The sequence below is a fragment of the Ostrea edulis genome, chromosome 2 (genome assembly GCF_947568905.1).
Source record: "Ostrea edulis chromosome 2, xbOstEdul1.1, whole genome shotgun sequence".
Classification (NCBI taxonomy): Eukaryota; Metazoa; Mollusca; class Bivalvia; order Ostreida; family Ostreidae; genus Ostrea; species Ostrea edulis.
Window position 1 is genome coordinate 76,095,660 of NC_079165.1, and position 19,121 is coordinate 76,114,780.

Genomic DNA, 19,121 nt, shown 5'->3' on the forward strand with positions numbered 1-19,121 from the left:
TCACTTCACAAATATTACGAATCGGATTGGGGGTTGTCGTTCTTAGGTCGAGAGTCTGACCAATCATTCATGGTGACGGACAAAATAAATTGCCCGGGTATATATTCTGTGACTTGTGAACATTTGACAGATTCGAGATTCGAAATCGCACACTATACGATCTTAGAAGAACTTCACAATCTGTCGCCTCCCATGCACAAGTACTCTTGGACTTGTATTCTTATAAGTTTGTGACTCTTTGTTGTCCACCTTAAAGGACACATCTCGTGTTTTCAAAGTATACAGAATTATATGCATTTTGTCTTCCTTATGCTTATAGAAATTAATTGTAATAGTTCGTTCGCTGAAGTATTGCGATAATTAGCCACAATACGGACTTAAATCTAAGCCCCGATTTCAAAAAGCCTAGTTAATTAGATAGGTAGTCACGTGGTACAGTGACGTCATATGCGACCTTCGTCGATCAACTTGTTGTAAAAGTAGTGTTAGATATTTTTAAAAACTCGGGTTTTAGGGGCCTAATTTATTTACCATGGATAACATTTATTTCGATGTTGACAAATTTCCCGAGTCTTATATCTTTTAGCCACCAGTGCATACAAATAGCGACCCAAATGTAGCGAGAAAAGCGAGTATGAAATCTGCATAAATTTGCGAGTAAATAATGTTTACATCGGATCCCTGTCTAAACACAATTTGGTAATGCCATTTCTGTAAACAACTGTAATTAGCGTTGTTGCTTTTCTAAAATAAACAGTGCAATTATTATTAAATTTATTTTTGGAGAAGTTGGATAGGCTTAAATTATGATACGATTATGTATCATTGACAACTAGGCCTACTGTCACGGGTGCATTTCGAAAAAGAAAAAATAATAATAATGATCAAACTTATTGTGAAAATCACAATACTTTTAAATCATTTTATTAAAGCAATTTTATTAGGCCTAATTATTATTTTTTGTTATCAACACGTTGTTACGTAGGAAGTGGGAGCGCGGCGTGCTGTTGTTGTAAACACGTACGCGTTCCTTAAAAAAATGAAAGCATTATAATTCAGTTCAAAGTCGGGAAATATTATATTTTATTATTTATAATTGAAAGTTCAATTATTTTTAAATTTCTTTTTTAAAACTACCAGTTGGTAGACACTGCTAGCAAAGTTCTGCCTATGTTGTTACAAGGTGAAGGTCAGTTGGTGCGAGTGTGTATTGAATTCGAGAGCAGAACGGAAAGCATATGTCGTAGGCCTATATGTAATAGTGCGTAGCTTCGATAGAACCACTTTCTCGCAGTTTATCTACGTATTTGTCCAAGTGCTTGTTAGAAAAAGTACAGGGACAAATTTTACTGGGGGGTTTTATGGCAAAGTCGTTGTGCCGACAAAAAATATTCACGTCTTGTCCCTCGAAAATTGATAAAAATACAGTCCAAATCCTCTCTACTGACAGCAAGTACATCCTTAAACGGCACAAAACACCCTAATGCAATGTTATTTACAAGCTGTTAATGTGATAATTGTTTGTTTGTCAATTAAATCTAATCTGTTTATGAAATGGCTATCAACTGTTTTCAAATCTTCTCGCTCGAGGTCGCATATGACGTCACAGATAATGGCGCGTAAAATATCGAAGAAAATATGCATATCGCAAGATTTGAATTTCATCGCTTTCAAACTCGAAAACTACGCAAACTGTTTCATTTAAAACACATGTAAAGTAGTTTTAGGCATGAAATGAATTAATTTTGCTGAAAAAATTAAAAAGTTTAAAAACATGCGATGTGTCCTTTAATGAATTCATTTGGACGTTATGTTATTCTCAGAGTTAGAAACGCTGTGCTCAGGTCGTTGTTAATTTAAATTTCTAAAAATACATCTTTTTAAAAAGAATATCAGACAAGTGGCCCATGGGCCACATCGCTCACCTGTGTCTTGACCCTGCTGTTATTCTATGAAATTTTTTTTACTCCATATAGTGGCCCTAACCTAGCCCAACGCGTAACGACATGATCATGATATAAGATTATAAATCATGGTATACAATGTAAGGTCTTGTCATAATGATTCTATTTAAAAAATATGAAATCCCTACCTTAAACAGTTCAGGAGATATTGCCTAAATTACCTTTTCTTACAAGGAGGTAAAAATACAAGGTCAAGACCAAAGTAAAGTCTTATCACATTAGATGCACATATGAATTATAAGAACCCTGTCACTCATCATTCAATAGTTATAGGCAATGATATTAAAGGTTTGAAATTTTGATCAAACTCCAAGGTCAAGTTCACAAGGTCAGACATCATGGAATGAAATGTGACCGGTCGACAGGGGATGTGTACTCCTCCTAGGCACCTGATCCCACCTCTGGTATATCCAGAGGTCCGTGTTTGTCCAACTCTTTATTTTTTATTGCTTATAGGAGTTATGGGATTGACCACTGTTCGTTATTTTCACCTTTCGTGTTAAGCCATTTCGTATGGAATCAATATTGCCTACGTTAGTTCAAAATAGGTTAGGTCAAGGTCAAAATGCTCAAAACTTTGGTACCAAATTGAAAGGTTTTGTCCCAAGGAATGCACATATGAAATATGCGAGCCGGATCACTCACCATTCAAAGTTAAAGTTTCAGGGAGACAGACGGACTGGACAAAACAATATTATCCCCTCGCGAATTTTAATCGTGGGAGCGTAAAGAAATTCACTCCACACAACGTAGGTAGGTTTGCATTTTGATAAGATTTAGTGTGGCGCTACTATTCTTGAAAATTTCTGTATATTCCCATATAAAAGTTTGATCTAAGTGGCCCCACATGACCCCCTTGGGTCATAATCTGAACAAATTTTAACAAGCAAATCCGCACTATCCGTGGAGGCTTGTATGATTAATCATAGTCCTGCTGTTGTTATTTTTCAGGAAGCTTTCATGTATTCAACTTTTCTGGCCCAGTTCTTTAAAAGGTTTTTTCCTAATATAGAATTGGAATTTTTTGTGCGATTTTAAAAGCAATTATTTTTAATACAGACCGTGGTCGTCGCCTTTTTGTCAAGATCACTGAATGGTTTCATGTTTGAACGTTTCGAAACCTTCTGTTTATTTCATAGTTATATATTTCATGCGGAAAAAGAAAACAAAAAGATATATATTCAATAATTTAAAGATCATTTCCATTAAACACGTGTTTAATATGAAAATATCATTGCTTTAACAATCCACTTTCTTAATACTATGCATGCACAGGAACTCTAGGACTCTCTTTCTATATAAAACTATGGTACATGTACCAAGTTTTTGTTATATAATCATTTTTAGGGAGAGAGAGAGGGAGAGAGAGAAAGAGAGCGAGCTAATTTTTTTTCCATATTTATACCCTATGTTAAGAAAGATATAGATATATATAGAGAGATCTTTTGACATAGAAAACAACTTAAAAGTATGCACTATGTCAGGAAGCTACCATGGAAATTTAAGCTTTTCTGACACAGTGGTTCTTCAGAAGAAAATTTCTATACATGTATATATGCATGTAAAAATTTGATTCCCTATTGTGGTGCCCCCTACTTCATGATATGAACAAACTTAAATCTACTCTATGTCAGGAAGCTTCCATGTAATTTTTAGCTTTTCTGATCCAGTGGTTTTTGAGAAGAATATTTGAAATGACCACATTCTATTTTCACCTTTTCGTGATGATCTCCCCTTTGAAAAGGGCAAGACCATTGATTTGAAGAGACTGTTATCCCCTTTACCCAAGGATAATTTTTACCAAGTTTGAATGAAATTGGCCAAGTGGTTCTGAAGAAGATGAAAATGTGAAAAGTTTACGAGCAGACAAAGGGACACACAGACGGATAGACATACAACAGACCAAATGTGATAAAAAAAAGCTCACTTGAGCTCTCAGCTTAGAGTTCAGGTGAACTAAAAACTGTTATATGCCCACACCGTCATTGTCTTGGTAACGAAAATTTAATTTACGATTCATTGCAATTTTTAAAACATGATTTAAGAGTTTATACTGCGGCACACGGCGAGATCGAAAGTCCAGAACTTTATTACAATGATGTAGTATCAAAACTATTGCCTAAGACGATTATATATATATGGTCATAGTTGGTTTGGTTTGACATTTTATTTTTAAAATGTTTACAACAAAAGGATTGGGCTCAAGTTCTTGAAGACCCCCCCCCCCCAAAAAAAAAACACTGTACGGTTTCTCCACGGATCACTAAATGTGGGCGGAGCTTATCCATGGTCAATGTTATTTACCTGGCCAAGAGATCGGTTGTTGTGTATATTTTTATGAAACATTTTTCTACAATGGGAGGGAGCTTGAGATGGTTGATAAATTTAATTATCTAGGAATGTTATTTAATTATAATGGAAAGTTTAACATTACACAAAAACATGTAGCAGATCAAGGGAGGAAAGCGTTTTTTGCAATTAACAGTCAACTAAGGAAATACCAATTTAACATTAAAAGTAAGTGTTCTGTTTTTGATACATATGTAAACAGTGTTTTAAATTACGGATGTGAAGTTTGGGGTTTTCATAAAGCCAAAGATGTTGAAAAATCACATGCATTATTCTGTAAAAACGTTTTAGGGGTAAAGAAAAGTACGTGCAATAGCTTAGTGTATTATGAATTAGGAAGATTCCCCCTGCATATCATTAGAAAATCAAGAATCCTTAAATATTGGATAAAATTAAAGAATTCAGATAATTGTATTTTGCGAGCGTGTTTAGAAGACAGAAAAAATTTAATTGATCCTTGGGTTAATGACATACGAACTGAATTAAATCGCTTAGGTCTTGGATACATTTTTAATGAAAGTGTTTAATTTATTGATAAACCTACGCAAAAAATATTAGAGCAAAGATTTTTTGATTTACATAAGCAAGAAATGTTTTCTGCAATTAGAAAGGAATACAGGACGTTTCGCACCCTAGGACGTTTCGTGCTCAGACGATTCACCCCGAGACGTTTCGGCCTAAGACGATTCGCACTTAGATATTAAACTTACATTGGTGATTGTCTTTATTTTCTTTAATTTATAGATTAATGTTTTTAAATATCCATACTGATTAAAAAAATAAGTTAATAGTCTATATGTTATAGAAATAATCAACCAGGTGGAATTATAATTATAGGGATGAACACTCTCAACAAACTAGGTAAGTGATCTAAGCGAGATTAAAGACAACTACCGCGATGTCCAGATGTCATTTCCACGGAGAATATAATGAGGAGACTCCTTTCAATTATGAGATTCCGTTTATATACTACATGTATAATTTTTTTTTTTTTTTTAATTTTTTTTTTTTTTTTTTTTTTTTTTAAAGTGGGGTTTATGGATCAAATTTTTGCATTGGCAGAAATATGAAAATTTCATATACAATACCAGATACATTAATATAGATGATTTTAAAAATAGTGGAGTTGTGTTAAAAAAATTGCATAGTGTTCTGTTTGTTCCAAGTTGTAAATCTATTTCTCTGAGAGTGAATAAAAAAAGATTGCCTTTCTAAATAAGAGACCATGATTTCCTTAGATATACCCTCCTAAATCCGCTATCGGATATACATGAATAATTGCGATTAAGAAATATGAAAAATTGAATCTGTATTACTTAAACATCTGACCATAGATAATATATAAAATGTTTAAGCTGCCCTGTCCAACCAGACTTGTATATCATTAAATATGAATGCTTTATATCAAAAGGAAACTTCAATCACACTCTTGAAAGTACTAATTAAAATCAAGATCTAATTTGATTGAGGAAATTCGGCGTACATGGACTAGCATCATGCCTGTCTATATATGTTAACATCAAATGTAATCAGACAAAACTTCTTAGATATGTAGTTATATAGATAATAACCAAAGTAATTGGAAAATGTATGGGACGTTTCTCACCACACATAGGGGCGAACCGTCCTTGTGCGAATCGTCTTAGTACGAAACGTCTTTTGGTGCGAAACGTCCCATTACCCTAGAGAGACATCACGAGGGGAATACTATCAATGTATAGCAGACAGTTTTGGATTACAGTATTATTGATCTAAATCAATGAGTGAAATACATAGAAAAACTGTAACTAGATTCAGACTATCCTCTCACAATCTTAATATAGAATCAGGTCGATACAAAAATGAACTTAGGAACAATAGAATATGTACATTGTGTGATTTAAAAGACGTAGAGGATGAGTTTCACTTTATTTTGAAATAAACCTTCGCTTTTTAAAACTTCTAATTAAACTGTTTTATATCGTATATGAATAATTTCCTAAATATAATATTACACGGTGTCTCCGGGCACTTCCTGGTGTCCTGGGAGTTCGCGATGTCGTGGGTGTAGTAGGTAAAATATCCATGTTTCGAGAGAATGGATAAATCCAAGTAGGTCTGTGTACATGTACAACCAAATGAAGAATGATCAAGATACCCCTCGAGTCAATATGGGCCGTCTGTAGGGTTTCTATGGCTGTAGTGTTTGCATAATGGTGGTATCCCAAACAGAAGCTGACACGAAGTCTACCCCTCCCCCCCCCCTCTCTCTCTCTCTCTCTCTCTTTAGGGTTTCTGTGGACGTAATGTTTGTGTAATGATGGTATCCCAAACAGAAGCTGACACATAGCTAGTCTACCCCCCCCCCTTTCTCTCTCTCCCTTACTCTCAATCATTGACTAAATGAGTAATTATTGTCATACGTATGCAGCACTATTGCCATGCCATATTATTTCATCTATCTTTATTATTGCTACAGTTTTACACATCTCCCCCCCCCCCCTCTCTCTCTCTGGCTTTCTCAATATAAAACCGCGATAAATTATAAATAGCTCAATAACTCTCTCTCTCTCTCTCTCTCTCTCTCTCTCTCTCTCTCTCTCTCTCTCTCTCTCGCTTTATAAATATAAAACCGTGATAAATTATAAATAGAAATATCTCAACAACTTATTTATGCTTTTTTACTATTGTTTGATTTCTGATTGTGTAATTTATAATCCATGTGGTATCCCAAACTGAAGCATTTTTAACAGTTTTACGCATGGGCAATATAACCATTATACATGTTGATGTGCTGCGCCAATAAAGAATTCTTCCTTTTTTTATAAATATAAAGTCATAATAAATCATTAATAGAAAATATTCCAATAACTTATGTTTGTTTTTTGGTTTTTTTTTTATTATTATTGTTTGATTTCTGATTGTTTAATCTACATGTATAATACATGTATATAGATGGAGAGAGAAAATACGATGATAAATTGCATTGTATAGGGGACGTTAGCCATTACAATATTCTAGGTGCGAGTCAATGTTATCAAAACTCAGGTATACTGGGGCTTTCCTCGAGATCTAAAGACTGCCGGTCATCATTAGCCATGATTGTTATCAAAACATCTTTCGCAGGTAGCTGTAGACCACAGTCTCTGCAAATGTCAATCAACCTAAGCTCTATTGTTAAAAGTTTGATTGACCAGTGGCTTATCATTGATCGCAACACAGGTAAAATTTGGGGGCGTTAACTTAAAGCCGCAGGGGTAGATTTTAATTTTAAATGGATTGTGCCAAACACTCGCCACCAAATGCTGCAGTTTGTCAATCATTTTTTTTTCAAATTTTACTGTTTCTCATCCTTTCTGCATCATGGATTAATGAAAATAATGTAGATATTTTAAATTCAACATCGCCTCTGTACGTACATGTATGTAAAATGTTTGAGTTCCAAATTCTTATTTAATTTTTCTAAATTATTTTTTGCTCTGATATAAAAATAAACTGGTGTATGGAGTCACCTTAAGGAATACAGGGAATGGAATATCAGAAAGAAATGCTTCACATGTACTTACGAAAACTGTAATGTGGATGCTGCCAGTCACCAAGGGAGAACGTAAATGCCTAAAAATAGAAATATTGTATTGCATTTTCTGTAAGTAAGTAAATAATTCATATATTTATAGTTAAGCGTACATATGTATGCATTTTGTTCATAGGCAGTTAAAAAATTAATCCAACACTCGGTCCATCGGGCCTACATGTACATGCCACTTTAAGCACAAAACTTAAATATAACACACACACACACACACACATTGAAATGCAATGTATAATCTACATTCTTAACTTTTGAAAATAACTGTCTACGCATAAACAAAGAGTGCAAGTACTTTGCAACTTGGCGAGGATAATTTGAAATAAGCATGCACAATACATCCATTTCTGACCATACTAACGCCTGGTTAAATCCAGTGCTTTCAAAAAGTTTTGATCGATATTCGTAGTACAAAGAACAGTGCAATATAATGAATTTCGTCTTCTACACTATGTTTAGAACAAATGGTACAAAGTAGTTACTCAACAGGTTCTTCATGATATCTACCAATCTTTATTCTGTATTTGTTAAGCTACCAAAAAATAGATATATTGTTATTCCCTTTTTATGCCCCCGAGATCGAAGATTGGGGGGGGGGGGGGGGGGGGGGTATTGTTTTTGTCCTGTCTGTCATTCTGTCTGAAATTTTAACCTTGCTAATAACTTTTGAACAGTAAGTGATAGAGCTTTGATATTTCACATGAGTATTCCCTATGACAAGACCTTTTCGTGAGTACCAACATTTTTTACCCTTGACCTTGGCATTTGACCTACTTTTTGAAAACGTTAACCTTGCTAATACCTTTTGAACAGTAAATGATAGAACTTTGATATTTCACATGAGTATTCCTTGTGACAAGACCTTTTCGTGGGTACCAACATTTTTTACCCTGTGACCTTGACCTTGGAATTTGACCTACTTTTTGAAAACTTTAACCTTGCTAATAACTTCTGAACAGTAAGAGATAAAGCTTTGATAATCCACATGAGTATTCCTTGTTACAAGATCTTTCCGTTGGTATTGAGCCTTTTGACCTTGACATTTGACCTACTTTAATTTTTTTTTTTTACATTGGTCATAACTTCTAAATGGTAAATATTAGAGCTTTCATATTGTACATGAGCACTTCTTTTGACAAGATCTTTCTACTGGTACCAAGATATTTGCCCTTGTGACCTTGGCCATGTTCGGAATTGGCCATTATCGGGGGCATTTGTGTTTCACAAACACATGCCTTAAAAATAGAGATATTGTAATACCTTTTTTTGGTATTCGGTAAGTTGCCTAAAATCAAAATAATGTAATGCCATTTATGTCAGCCTGCCCCGAAATAAGTCAAACACGTATAAAAAGTAAAAATGGTCATTTATTAAATAAATAAATGACAATCAAAAGTAAATTTCGTACACTATTAAAGAGAGTAATTTGCGTCGAAAATCTGTGCATATAGTTGCCAATTTTGTTAGATATTTATGCATCGATCCTTCAAAGGTTTTGTCTCAATGATTGATGGGTCATTATCAAATTTCGCAGATTTTTCAGTCACTCTAAAAAATCTTGTTAATAAGCTATGTAAACGGGGGAAAATGAATATCCACGAATCAAGTATAAATAAGGTGTCATATTACAAAGCATATTTTTATTTTTTGTCGTACATTTAAAGAAGGAAATTGACCCCAACCGACGGAAATTGGCGTTTTGGGGCTGTCAATAAATCCCGACCTTCTCTTTCAGGTATAATACCATAATTAATTTCATATTTCATTTTAAAAATAAACTTGCACCATGTAATAGTGTACTTTCTATTGAAATTTTTCATGAAATTATAATTCTGAACTTCTGACAAAATATCACGAGAAGGTTAAATATTCATTTACAAAAATTTCTGATAAGTGGTGTAACAGAGATGTAAAATCTAAAAATACATTGGGAAATTGATATCAAATTGATGTGTGAATACCCCCTGTCATCAGTGACATCACTTCCTGTCACCAAAAACAATGCTTGAAGCAGTGTGATTTTTGATCGTGAAATATTTTCAATTTTGGTAAGTTTGGTTTAATGAGTAGTTTAAACAAGTCAATGGTGTAACACTGATTTCACAGATAATTTTCAAAATAGAAGCATGATGTAGCTTGCTGCTATCTGTATTTAATGCACTCCTAAGGCTACATCGACATATTTAACCTCAATATATCATTGGTGTAACTGTCAGTTGTGTAACAAAGAATAATGTTACACAACTGAGGAAAATTGTAACACCACTGACATGTTTGTATTATATGGTAAAATTCTAAATAACCAACAATGATAAATTAATTGATTTAGCTTATTTAGTCACAATTAACATTATTATCTGCAGGTAGGTCATTTTGGTCAAATTAAAGCCATCATATGAATATATTATATATCAGATATTTCAAGTGTTACACTATTGACTAAATTTGTTATACCACTGACATTACAATTTTCTCAAGAAAAGACAATGGATAAATGCTTAATGTTATAACTTTCTACAATTTTTCTTTTATTTTAAATAGAAATTGCGACTTTTGGGATCATTGCAATGCATATTCCATTTGACAATTGTCTTAGACTATTGGAATTAGCTGTATATTTTATGTAACACCAATGACTAAATTGTGTTTCCATTGACAAAATAACAAGTCATGGAGTTTATTAGAAAATGGTATAATACAAATCATAATTAAGGGCTAGTTTCTTCGATTTTACAGAGAACACTTTTTAGAATATACCATTCATCAAATTGAAGAGAAGGGAAAGGGGGTGGGTGGGTTATATACCTATCTTCAGTATTTGATGTTTAATTCTGTCCAAGTTATGATACAATTAATACCAAAACTTTCACGAGTAATATGTAAAAATATAATAACAGACACCTGGAAACAATTTCTATAAACATTCCTCAACTGGCACTTAATTACAATAAGAAATGGTAAATTTTCTATATATTCCTTATAATGATGCAATCACTAGGGGACCTCAACGTGCTGTGTGCCCTCTGGATTGGGGGGGATAACTCGTGCTGCAATGTGAAAAATGGATCCCATAGGAAAGGTAGTTATTGAAAAGAAGACACTTAAACACTGTCCATTTGCAAACATACACATGTATCACTATGACCATTTGACCCCACCCTGATACCACACCCCTACCCATTTCCAATTTTGGTAAAAGACACTTGCTCCTTATAAGTATCCAATTACTTTAAAGTTAGTATCAAAAGCATTAAGGAAAATGTTACTTAAAGGATTTACACATACATATTATATGCTAAGTTTGGTCACCACCCTGGAGTCTGACTGAATCAGAACCTTAGTCCTATACCCCAGGAACCATGAAATGTACAATTGTGGCAGAGGACTTCCTGCTCTTCATGAAATTTAGTTTTCTTTACAGATTTGCGGTTATAAAGAAAATTTTTGAAACTGGGTCAATTTTTGTTCATCCCCTAAGGCCCCAGGGGTGCAGGTGTCCCGAAATTTACAATTTATTCCCCCTTGTCCCAAGGATGCATCAGAATTTGGAATGGTAGTTATCAAGAAGTTAAAATTTTTCAATTGTTAATGTACAACGCATGACAATAGACACAGACCAAAAGCAATAGGTCACCTGGTTAACTCAGGTGACCTAATAAAGATGTATATTTGAAATTTGTCTTTGGTGTAAGTATGTTGACACTTTTAGTGATTACCTTTGACATAATTTATTATTGCATATGTAACTTACACAAACACTATGATCAGTGGAGTAACGACAATATAAGTGGTTTAACACACACCTTCATCATTTGTACGTACAAACAAAAATATTCTTGTCCGATTTCTTTTTCATTGAAAGGAAATGTATGAAATTATTCAAAGGAGTGGTATTGATTCATTTTTAGCTTTACTGTTAAAGTGTTTGGGTCCACTTCTGTTATTTTTATGTCAGTGGTGTAATTTACTTGTCAGTGGTCAAACACATTTTGTCATTGGTGTTACATAAACAATTTTCTTGATCGCAGACAAAGATGGTCATATATCAATATCAAACTTTTCTTAAAATAAGATTTAAATGAATGTATTTAATCTGTAATAATATTTTTGTGTCATTTTGTAAAAATGCAGGTATCATGTTAAAATGAGAGGAAGGTTTTTAAAATAGTGTCTCAGATATACCATTTTGTGTCAGTTTGATTATAGAATTACTAAGTTTTTTAAACATCAGACCAAAATATATCAATTTTAATGCTTTTTTGCAATTATTTATGCCATTTTCAAGTATATGGCATTATTACTTATCCTTTTTTCCCTTAATTATATATTTGTTACACCATTGACAGATTTGTTTTACCTATTCACCTTTGACCCCATTTTTTTTTTGGCAATGGGGCACATTTCATGTTTGCAAAATTTAATATGTTTTACCGTAATGTTTGATAAACATGTTATGCTAAAAAAATGGAATTTAGAGCTATACATTTCTTGTCATTTCTAACTCTGAAAAATCTGCGAAATTTGTTAATGACCCTGATATACTGTTCATAGGTCAAACAATTTCAATTGATTTAATTGTATATTAAAATATCAATATTTTTTGTACGAAGCGTGAAAATATAAAAGAATATGATATAAATGTTACAATTCACAATGCTGTACACAGGGTAGTGTTCGCCTTCTTTAATTTTTACTCATGTGTATTTTAATTTTAAAAAAAAAATTCGCTGGTTTAGATACGCTTAAAAAGCAAAATATAACCAGACCAAACAATGTTTTCTGATTACAGTATCAAATTGTAAATAGTCCTTTTCTCAAATCAACAACATCAAAAACGTACGACTTTTCATCACTTTACTTGACCACTTCTCATGAAAAATTAAAGACTAGAGTTTTTGACAACATAGACAATAATTATTGCTTCTTTAACAAAAATGGAATAAGGAACTATTCATAGCTAGTGATCATTCATCTAAAAACACAACTCTGATTCTACGCACTCTGAAGTACTCTGAAGTTGAAATAAAACATATGCTGGAATTCCTCATTGACAATATCTTCGTATTCTTTGGTGATCAGGTCTTCTAACAGTCTGTTAGAATTTCCATGGACACAAATTGTGCTCCTTTGTTAGCTGACCTGTCTTAATATTCTTATGAAGCAGGGTTTATTCAAAAGCTTCAATCTACATGAGAAGGAAAAATATCTTGATGTAAGTGTCACACTCACATCAAGATATTCAACTCGACGACATTTAGATATATCGACGACATTTCATCTGTTAACAATAGCCATTTTCATTCATATGTCTATTCGATATATCCCCGTGAACTCGAAATAAAAGACTCACTGCGGGTATGAGCGGTCGACAGGGGATGGTTACTCCTCCTAGGCACCTGGCGGCCGTTTCACTAACCGATCGTAGATCGTAAACGTACGATTACGTTTAAGATCATTTGACTCGCACGTATACGAGCGTTTCGCGAAACCTATTGTAGTCGTAACACTTACGATTGCGATTTACGTCTGACTTTTTAGAACTCTTTTCTTTATGGAGGTAGATTTAAAATTAATCCTACCATGGAAAGAAATATTCATTCATTATTTCCTCATGGTTTTAAACATATCCTTATCGTCTGCAGTAACCCATGCAAGTTGTCAACAAAAATAATGGAAATTTTGAGCCCGATCTCTGGTGTAACGTAAAGAAAATTCCTAGAATGTATAAACAATTGATAGAATAATTTTTATTGACTTTCATGTAGCTAAAATTGGGGGGTGGGGTGGGGTGGGGGGGGGGGGGGTGGGTGATATAAGAAATAACATAAAAGATTTACATTTTAGAATTTTAAATGTCATGCATCGATCTGCTCATGTGAGCCAAATTTCCATCAAGAACTATGTTCAACGGATTAAAAAATAAATAAGAAAATGAAATTATATTGATAAAAGGAAATAATAAAATGAAAATAAAATTGAACATAAGTATAGGAAATGTGTACTCTGGTGTTTAATCATTGTTGTAAAATACGCTGTAACACTAATGACATATCTATTCACTTATTTGTATAAATTTCAAACAAATCATGGGCTCAATTTGTCCCTAAAATGACTTGAAATTTATTTTCCCCATGTGTTTGTATTTTATATATAGCCTATTTTTTCCGTTCAGGCATGTAAGCATATATATGCTAACTTCGGTCTTTACGTGATGATGTATAATCCAGATCATTTATTAAAAATTATTATTGATATTACACTTATTGATGATTGATTTTATATTGTTTAACGTCCCTCTCGTAAATTTTCACTAATATGGAGACGTCACCATTGCCGGTGAAGGGCTACAAAATTTAGGCCTATACTCGGCGCTTACGACCATTGAGCAGGGAGGGATCTTTGTCGTGCCACATCTGCTGTGACACGGGACCTCAGTGTTTGCAGTCTCATCCGAAGGACCGCCCCATTTAGTCGCCTCCTACGACAAGCAAGGGGTACTGAATACCTATTCTAACCCGGATCCCCATGGGAGTGCATTTCATAAAAAGGGATCGGAACCCCAAGGGTCCGATTATGACCCTTTCCTTGTCTGTGTATACATATAAGTCTAGTTTCTACTGTTTAATTTCTAACGACTTTCATAAAACTACAGAAACGATCCACTTGCAAAATTGGGATTTTAAACCCTCTCCCATTACCAAATCATTTTATTTAAATGTGCATGTATCATGCAGTTAGTCAGTTGTATCAAAGGTATTGATCTGACGGAAAATAATAGCTGAGGTCGTCGAATCGCAACGTCTCGGATCATTAAATCAACTGTTACTAAAGAAACTTAATTTCTGAACACATGAGAATATTAATGTCTTGGATCCTGTCTAATGTTAAATATGCATGTAATCTAACGGTGAAGCAGGGATATGTAGCAATACCCCCCCCCCCCCCCCATTACTTTTCTAACAACTGTTCTCGTTATTATTACATGCAAAGTTTGATATATTGACTACCCCCCCCCTCCTCACTTTTTAAAATATGAATTCTTGCATTCTCTTTACATTTATTTCAGCAAACTGGTCACAGGGGCTAGGCCCGTTTTGTATCCGAACTCTGTGATACAATGAATTTACTATATTTGTGGTATCACAGAGCCCGGGCCCAAAACGGATTTTTCCTTGTAGAAATTTTTGTCAAAGGATTCTATTACATGGAGCATAGAATTAAAACATCTTGCCAAACAATATTGTTTTCTGGAATGACACATTCAAAGATAAATGACATCTCCAAAATCAAGTAATTTGTGAACAAAATCATGACCATTAATTGCTTCAAAAATATCTACCCAGAATTTATTTCCCATCAATAACCTTTTCAACCACGAACATTTTAAAGACATGATAAAATTGTTGATGTCCACCATTTTTAGACCTCCATGTTGATGGTTTTGACTTACAATAGAACGTTTTACTTTGTCACATTTTCCATTCCAAATAAATTCAAAAATATCTTTACTCAATGAATTAATTATCTCCTTTTTCGGTGTTGGTAGTGATAGAAATAAATGGTTTATTTTCGGAATAATTAATGTTTTAACCACTGTAACCCGACCAATTGGTGTTAAAACTCGTCTTTTCCAATGTTGTAGCATGCTCTTTATTTTAGGAATCTGTATGTTGTAGTTTAAATCTGTAATTTGTTGTAAGTCTACTGAAAAGTTAATACCTAATAAATTGAAAGTTGTTGAACCCCAGTCAAGTTTCCATCTAGTGTGATGAAAGACCTGATTTGAAAACTTTTTAAATATGATCCAAACAATTTTAGTTTTTGAGTTGTTTACCTTCAAACCTGAAAGTTTAGAGAAAAAATCTAAGGTATCTAATGCTGTAAAAAGTGACTTAGGTGTCCCATAAGGATCAAGTGATGTATCATCTGCATATTGACTTATTTTGTGTTCCTTATCACATATAACAATGCCTTTTATGTCCTTATTTTGTTTAATAAAAATTGCAAGAATTTCTGCACAAAGGTAGGAACAAATAAGGTGCAACAGGGTCGCCTTGTCTACAGCCCCTCTCAATATTGAATTGAGTAGATAAAAACCCACTCTGTAACACTGCAGCCCTAAAATTTGTATTCAGAATCTCCACCCATTCAATAATGTATTCACCAAAACCGAAATATTTAATAATACTTTATATATAAATGACCATGAAATGGAGTCAAAAGCTTTTTCAAAATCAATTAAAACCAATAGTCCTGGTATATTTTTACTTTCTGTATAATGCATAAGATCATAGATAAATCTGGTATTTTCTCCAATGTATCTTCCCTTTATGAATCCAGACTGGAAGTCTGAAATAAGATGATCTAAATTAGACTTGATTCTGTTACCAAGACAACCTGAAATAAGTTTAAACAAGACATTTAACAATGTAATAGGTTGCCAGTTTTTAAAAAAAAAATTGTCTAGGTTTATCACCTTTGGGCAAACATGAAATAATCCCCAATTGCTGAGAGATGGGAAGCTCTGTTTTGGAGAAAACACAGTTAACATATTTTAATATGAGTTCTTTCAGATCTGTCCAAAAAAAAAAAAAAAAAAAAGGGAAACTTTTTACACTATATCCATCACTACCTGGAAATTTATTGTTTTTCATATTTTTTAATACTTCAAACACTTCTTTTTCAGATATTGTTCTTTCCAAAGACTCTGAAATATTTTTGTCCAACGTTGGAACACATTTTTGAATAATTTTGTTAAAATCTAAATCTAAAAGTTCCGAGTCTTTATTTGTATATAGAGTTTGATAAAAACATTTAACTTCATTAAGTATATCCTCCTGGTCATAGATCATACCATTTCCTTCAACTTCTACTTTTTTAATAGTTTTATTCAAATAATAGCGTTTTTCCAGATTGCAGAAATACCTTGTGGGTTCCCCCCCCCCCTTCCTCTATCCATCTAGCTTTAGATCTTATAATATGAACTTCCATTTTTTCTTTTCTGAAGTTTTCTAAAATCAACCTCTTTTCTTCAATAAGATGCAAGTATATTTTTCCTCAGTTTCTAAGTGACCTATTTCTTCAAGTAGAGACATTTCTTGCTTTTCCCTTTGTTTTTTCTTGTAGGAAGAGTATGAAATAGTATACCCCCACCCTTCTAAAACGAAGCTACGTTGTTAGTCGTCTATCTCCCTCTGGGTGGTCAAGCAGTTATGTAAAAATTTTTATCAAGTCTGGAGTAGATCCACACCTTCTTCAAAAACGTGATTTATACTTTCCAAGTTGTTATTTGTCAATAGTTTTTGTCCAACTTCGTCATTGTCTCGTCTTGGTAGATTGACAAAAGATTCTTTATATTATTTGAAACGCATGCTCTATTTCGTGCTTAATTTTTTTTTTATCATAACTCATTTTTAATTTAAACATATTTTATTGAGAAACTCAACAGCATCGGGCAACAGGCAGAACCTATGTTGATGTTATTATTGTAATATATGTTCTGTGTATCCTATCAGCAGTACTGCTTTTGGTAATAAATAATACAATACTTGTATGGATAATTTATTCATTTATTTTTATTTTGTTTTTGGTATCAGTTCCTCATCTTTCCTTTGATATTTTTACATATATACAAACGCCTGGCTTAGAGACTCTGTATATTCATTGTACGTGTATATTGTATGTGTATTATACAGTCTAGTTAAAATTAGCCCTTACGTTCTATTTGTTATAATAAAACGTAGCGGCTAATTTTAATTAGATCGGTGTATTGTAAGGATTTTCTGCTTTAATACCTTGCTCCCTACTACCACAGGTGTGCCCTTTGAAGTAGAAAAGGTGTGAAAGAAGACATTCTATTGATGTATATCCTATAAGCCTTTTTCTGAAGGGCAAAAAGATGTGCTAAATAGTACTCTCAGGGCAAAAAGATGTGCTAAATGGTACTCTCAGGGCATACATATGTATGTGTCTCAGCTATGAATGGCAAATGGATATTACCTAAGCAACTCACGTTTAAAATTACTATGCACCATCTGACGAGAAGTACTGAGTTAATTACACTATTAAACATGTTAGGTCACTGTAGAAGTTACTCAAAGACGCTGGAGCTCGAAATTGCTATTTGCAATGCGATTACAAATTCTGGATTAATACTGCCTATAGGACTTTTGCGAGAAGGGCTGACTTTTACAGTCAACGACTGACTTTGACACAGCATATAATACGGAAACCTTTTCGTGACATATCTGTACATACATGAATAAATGATGAACCGATGCAATGTACAAAAATGTTAGGTGTCCAAAGAGTATCGAGTTGTTCCGGTTCATTTCCATACTCATGCTGTTTCTGGAAAAGTAAAGTCTATTTGACCTAATATTCCCACATATTCCTCCTGCAACCCCGCTCCCGTGGGGATCCGGGTTAGAATAGGTCCTCAGTACTCCTTGTTTGTCGTAGAAGGCGACTAAATAGGGCGATCCTTCGCACGAGACCGCAAAACCGAGGTCCCGTGTCACAGCAGGTGTGGCACGATACCACCCCCCCCACCCCCCCGCTCAAAGGCCATAAGCGTCAAGCATAGGCCTAAACTTTGCAGCCCTTCATCGGCAGTGGCGACGTCCCCATATGAATGAAACATTCTCGAGAGAGACGTTAAACAATATTCAATCAATCCTGCATCCCCTGAGCCTTACGGATGGAGCAAAAATTGATCAATGTTAAAGCATCTTCCCTACAACCTCTCATCTGTAAGAAAAACCTATATGCATAGATCTAGGCCTCTACCGAAATTGTGAATTTCATGATCTCCGGGGTAGACGTACTGACTCCAAGGCGGGGCGAAACTTGGTATATATAATGTGTATGTGTAAACTATTTTTGATATCTTTTAAAATGTCATTGATAGCATATATTTTCTTTATTGCTATGCCATAGGCCTCTTGTTATTAAAATATTTTAGATGAAATAATTCCAGTTCCATCCCCGCTAAGTTCTGTTTTAAATCTTGTAAAAGTTTCTAATATCCAAAATTTATGTTTTCGACTAAATATTTAGTCATACTTTAAAATGTTTTTGGTGGTATTAAATTGATGCTTACTGTAAATTGTTTAAAATCACCGTTTTCTGATCCTAAATTTGGAACTACTTTTTAATATGCGTATGAATGTAAGACATCCACGTGGTGAACATGGAATCAAAAGTAAGAAAGGCTGTAAAAATACGATAAAACTTGTGAA

The 19,121-nt window shown here is 33.7% G+C and overlaps 1 protein-coding gene across 2 annotated transcripts in view; it reads right to left on the reverse strand.

The window, feature by feature from the left end:
• Nucleotides 1-19,121, reverse strand: part of LOC125681625 (uncharacterized) — a 192,704-nt gene that overhangs the window by 144,322 nt on the left and 29,261 nt on the right. For both annotated transcript variants that reach the window (XM_056153630.1, XM_056153629.1), the window contains exon 3: nucleotides 7,859-7,907. In XM_056153630.1, the coding sequence (XP_056009605.1) occupies nucleotides 7,859-7,907 (49 nt within the window). The remainder of the gene's footprint in view (nucleotides 1-7,858; nucleotides 7,908-19,121) is intronic.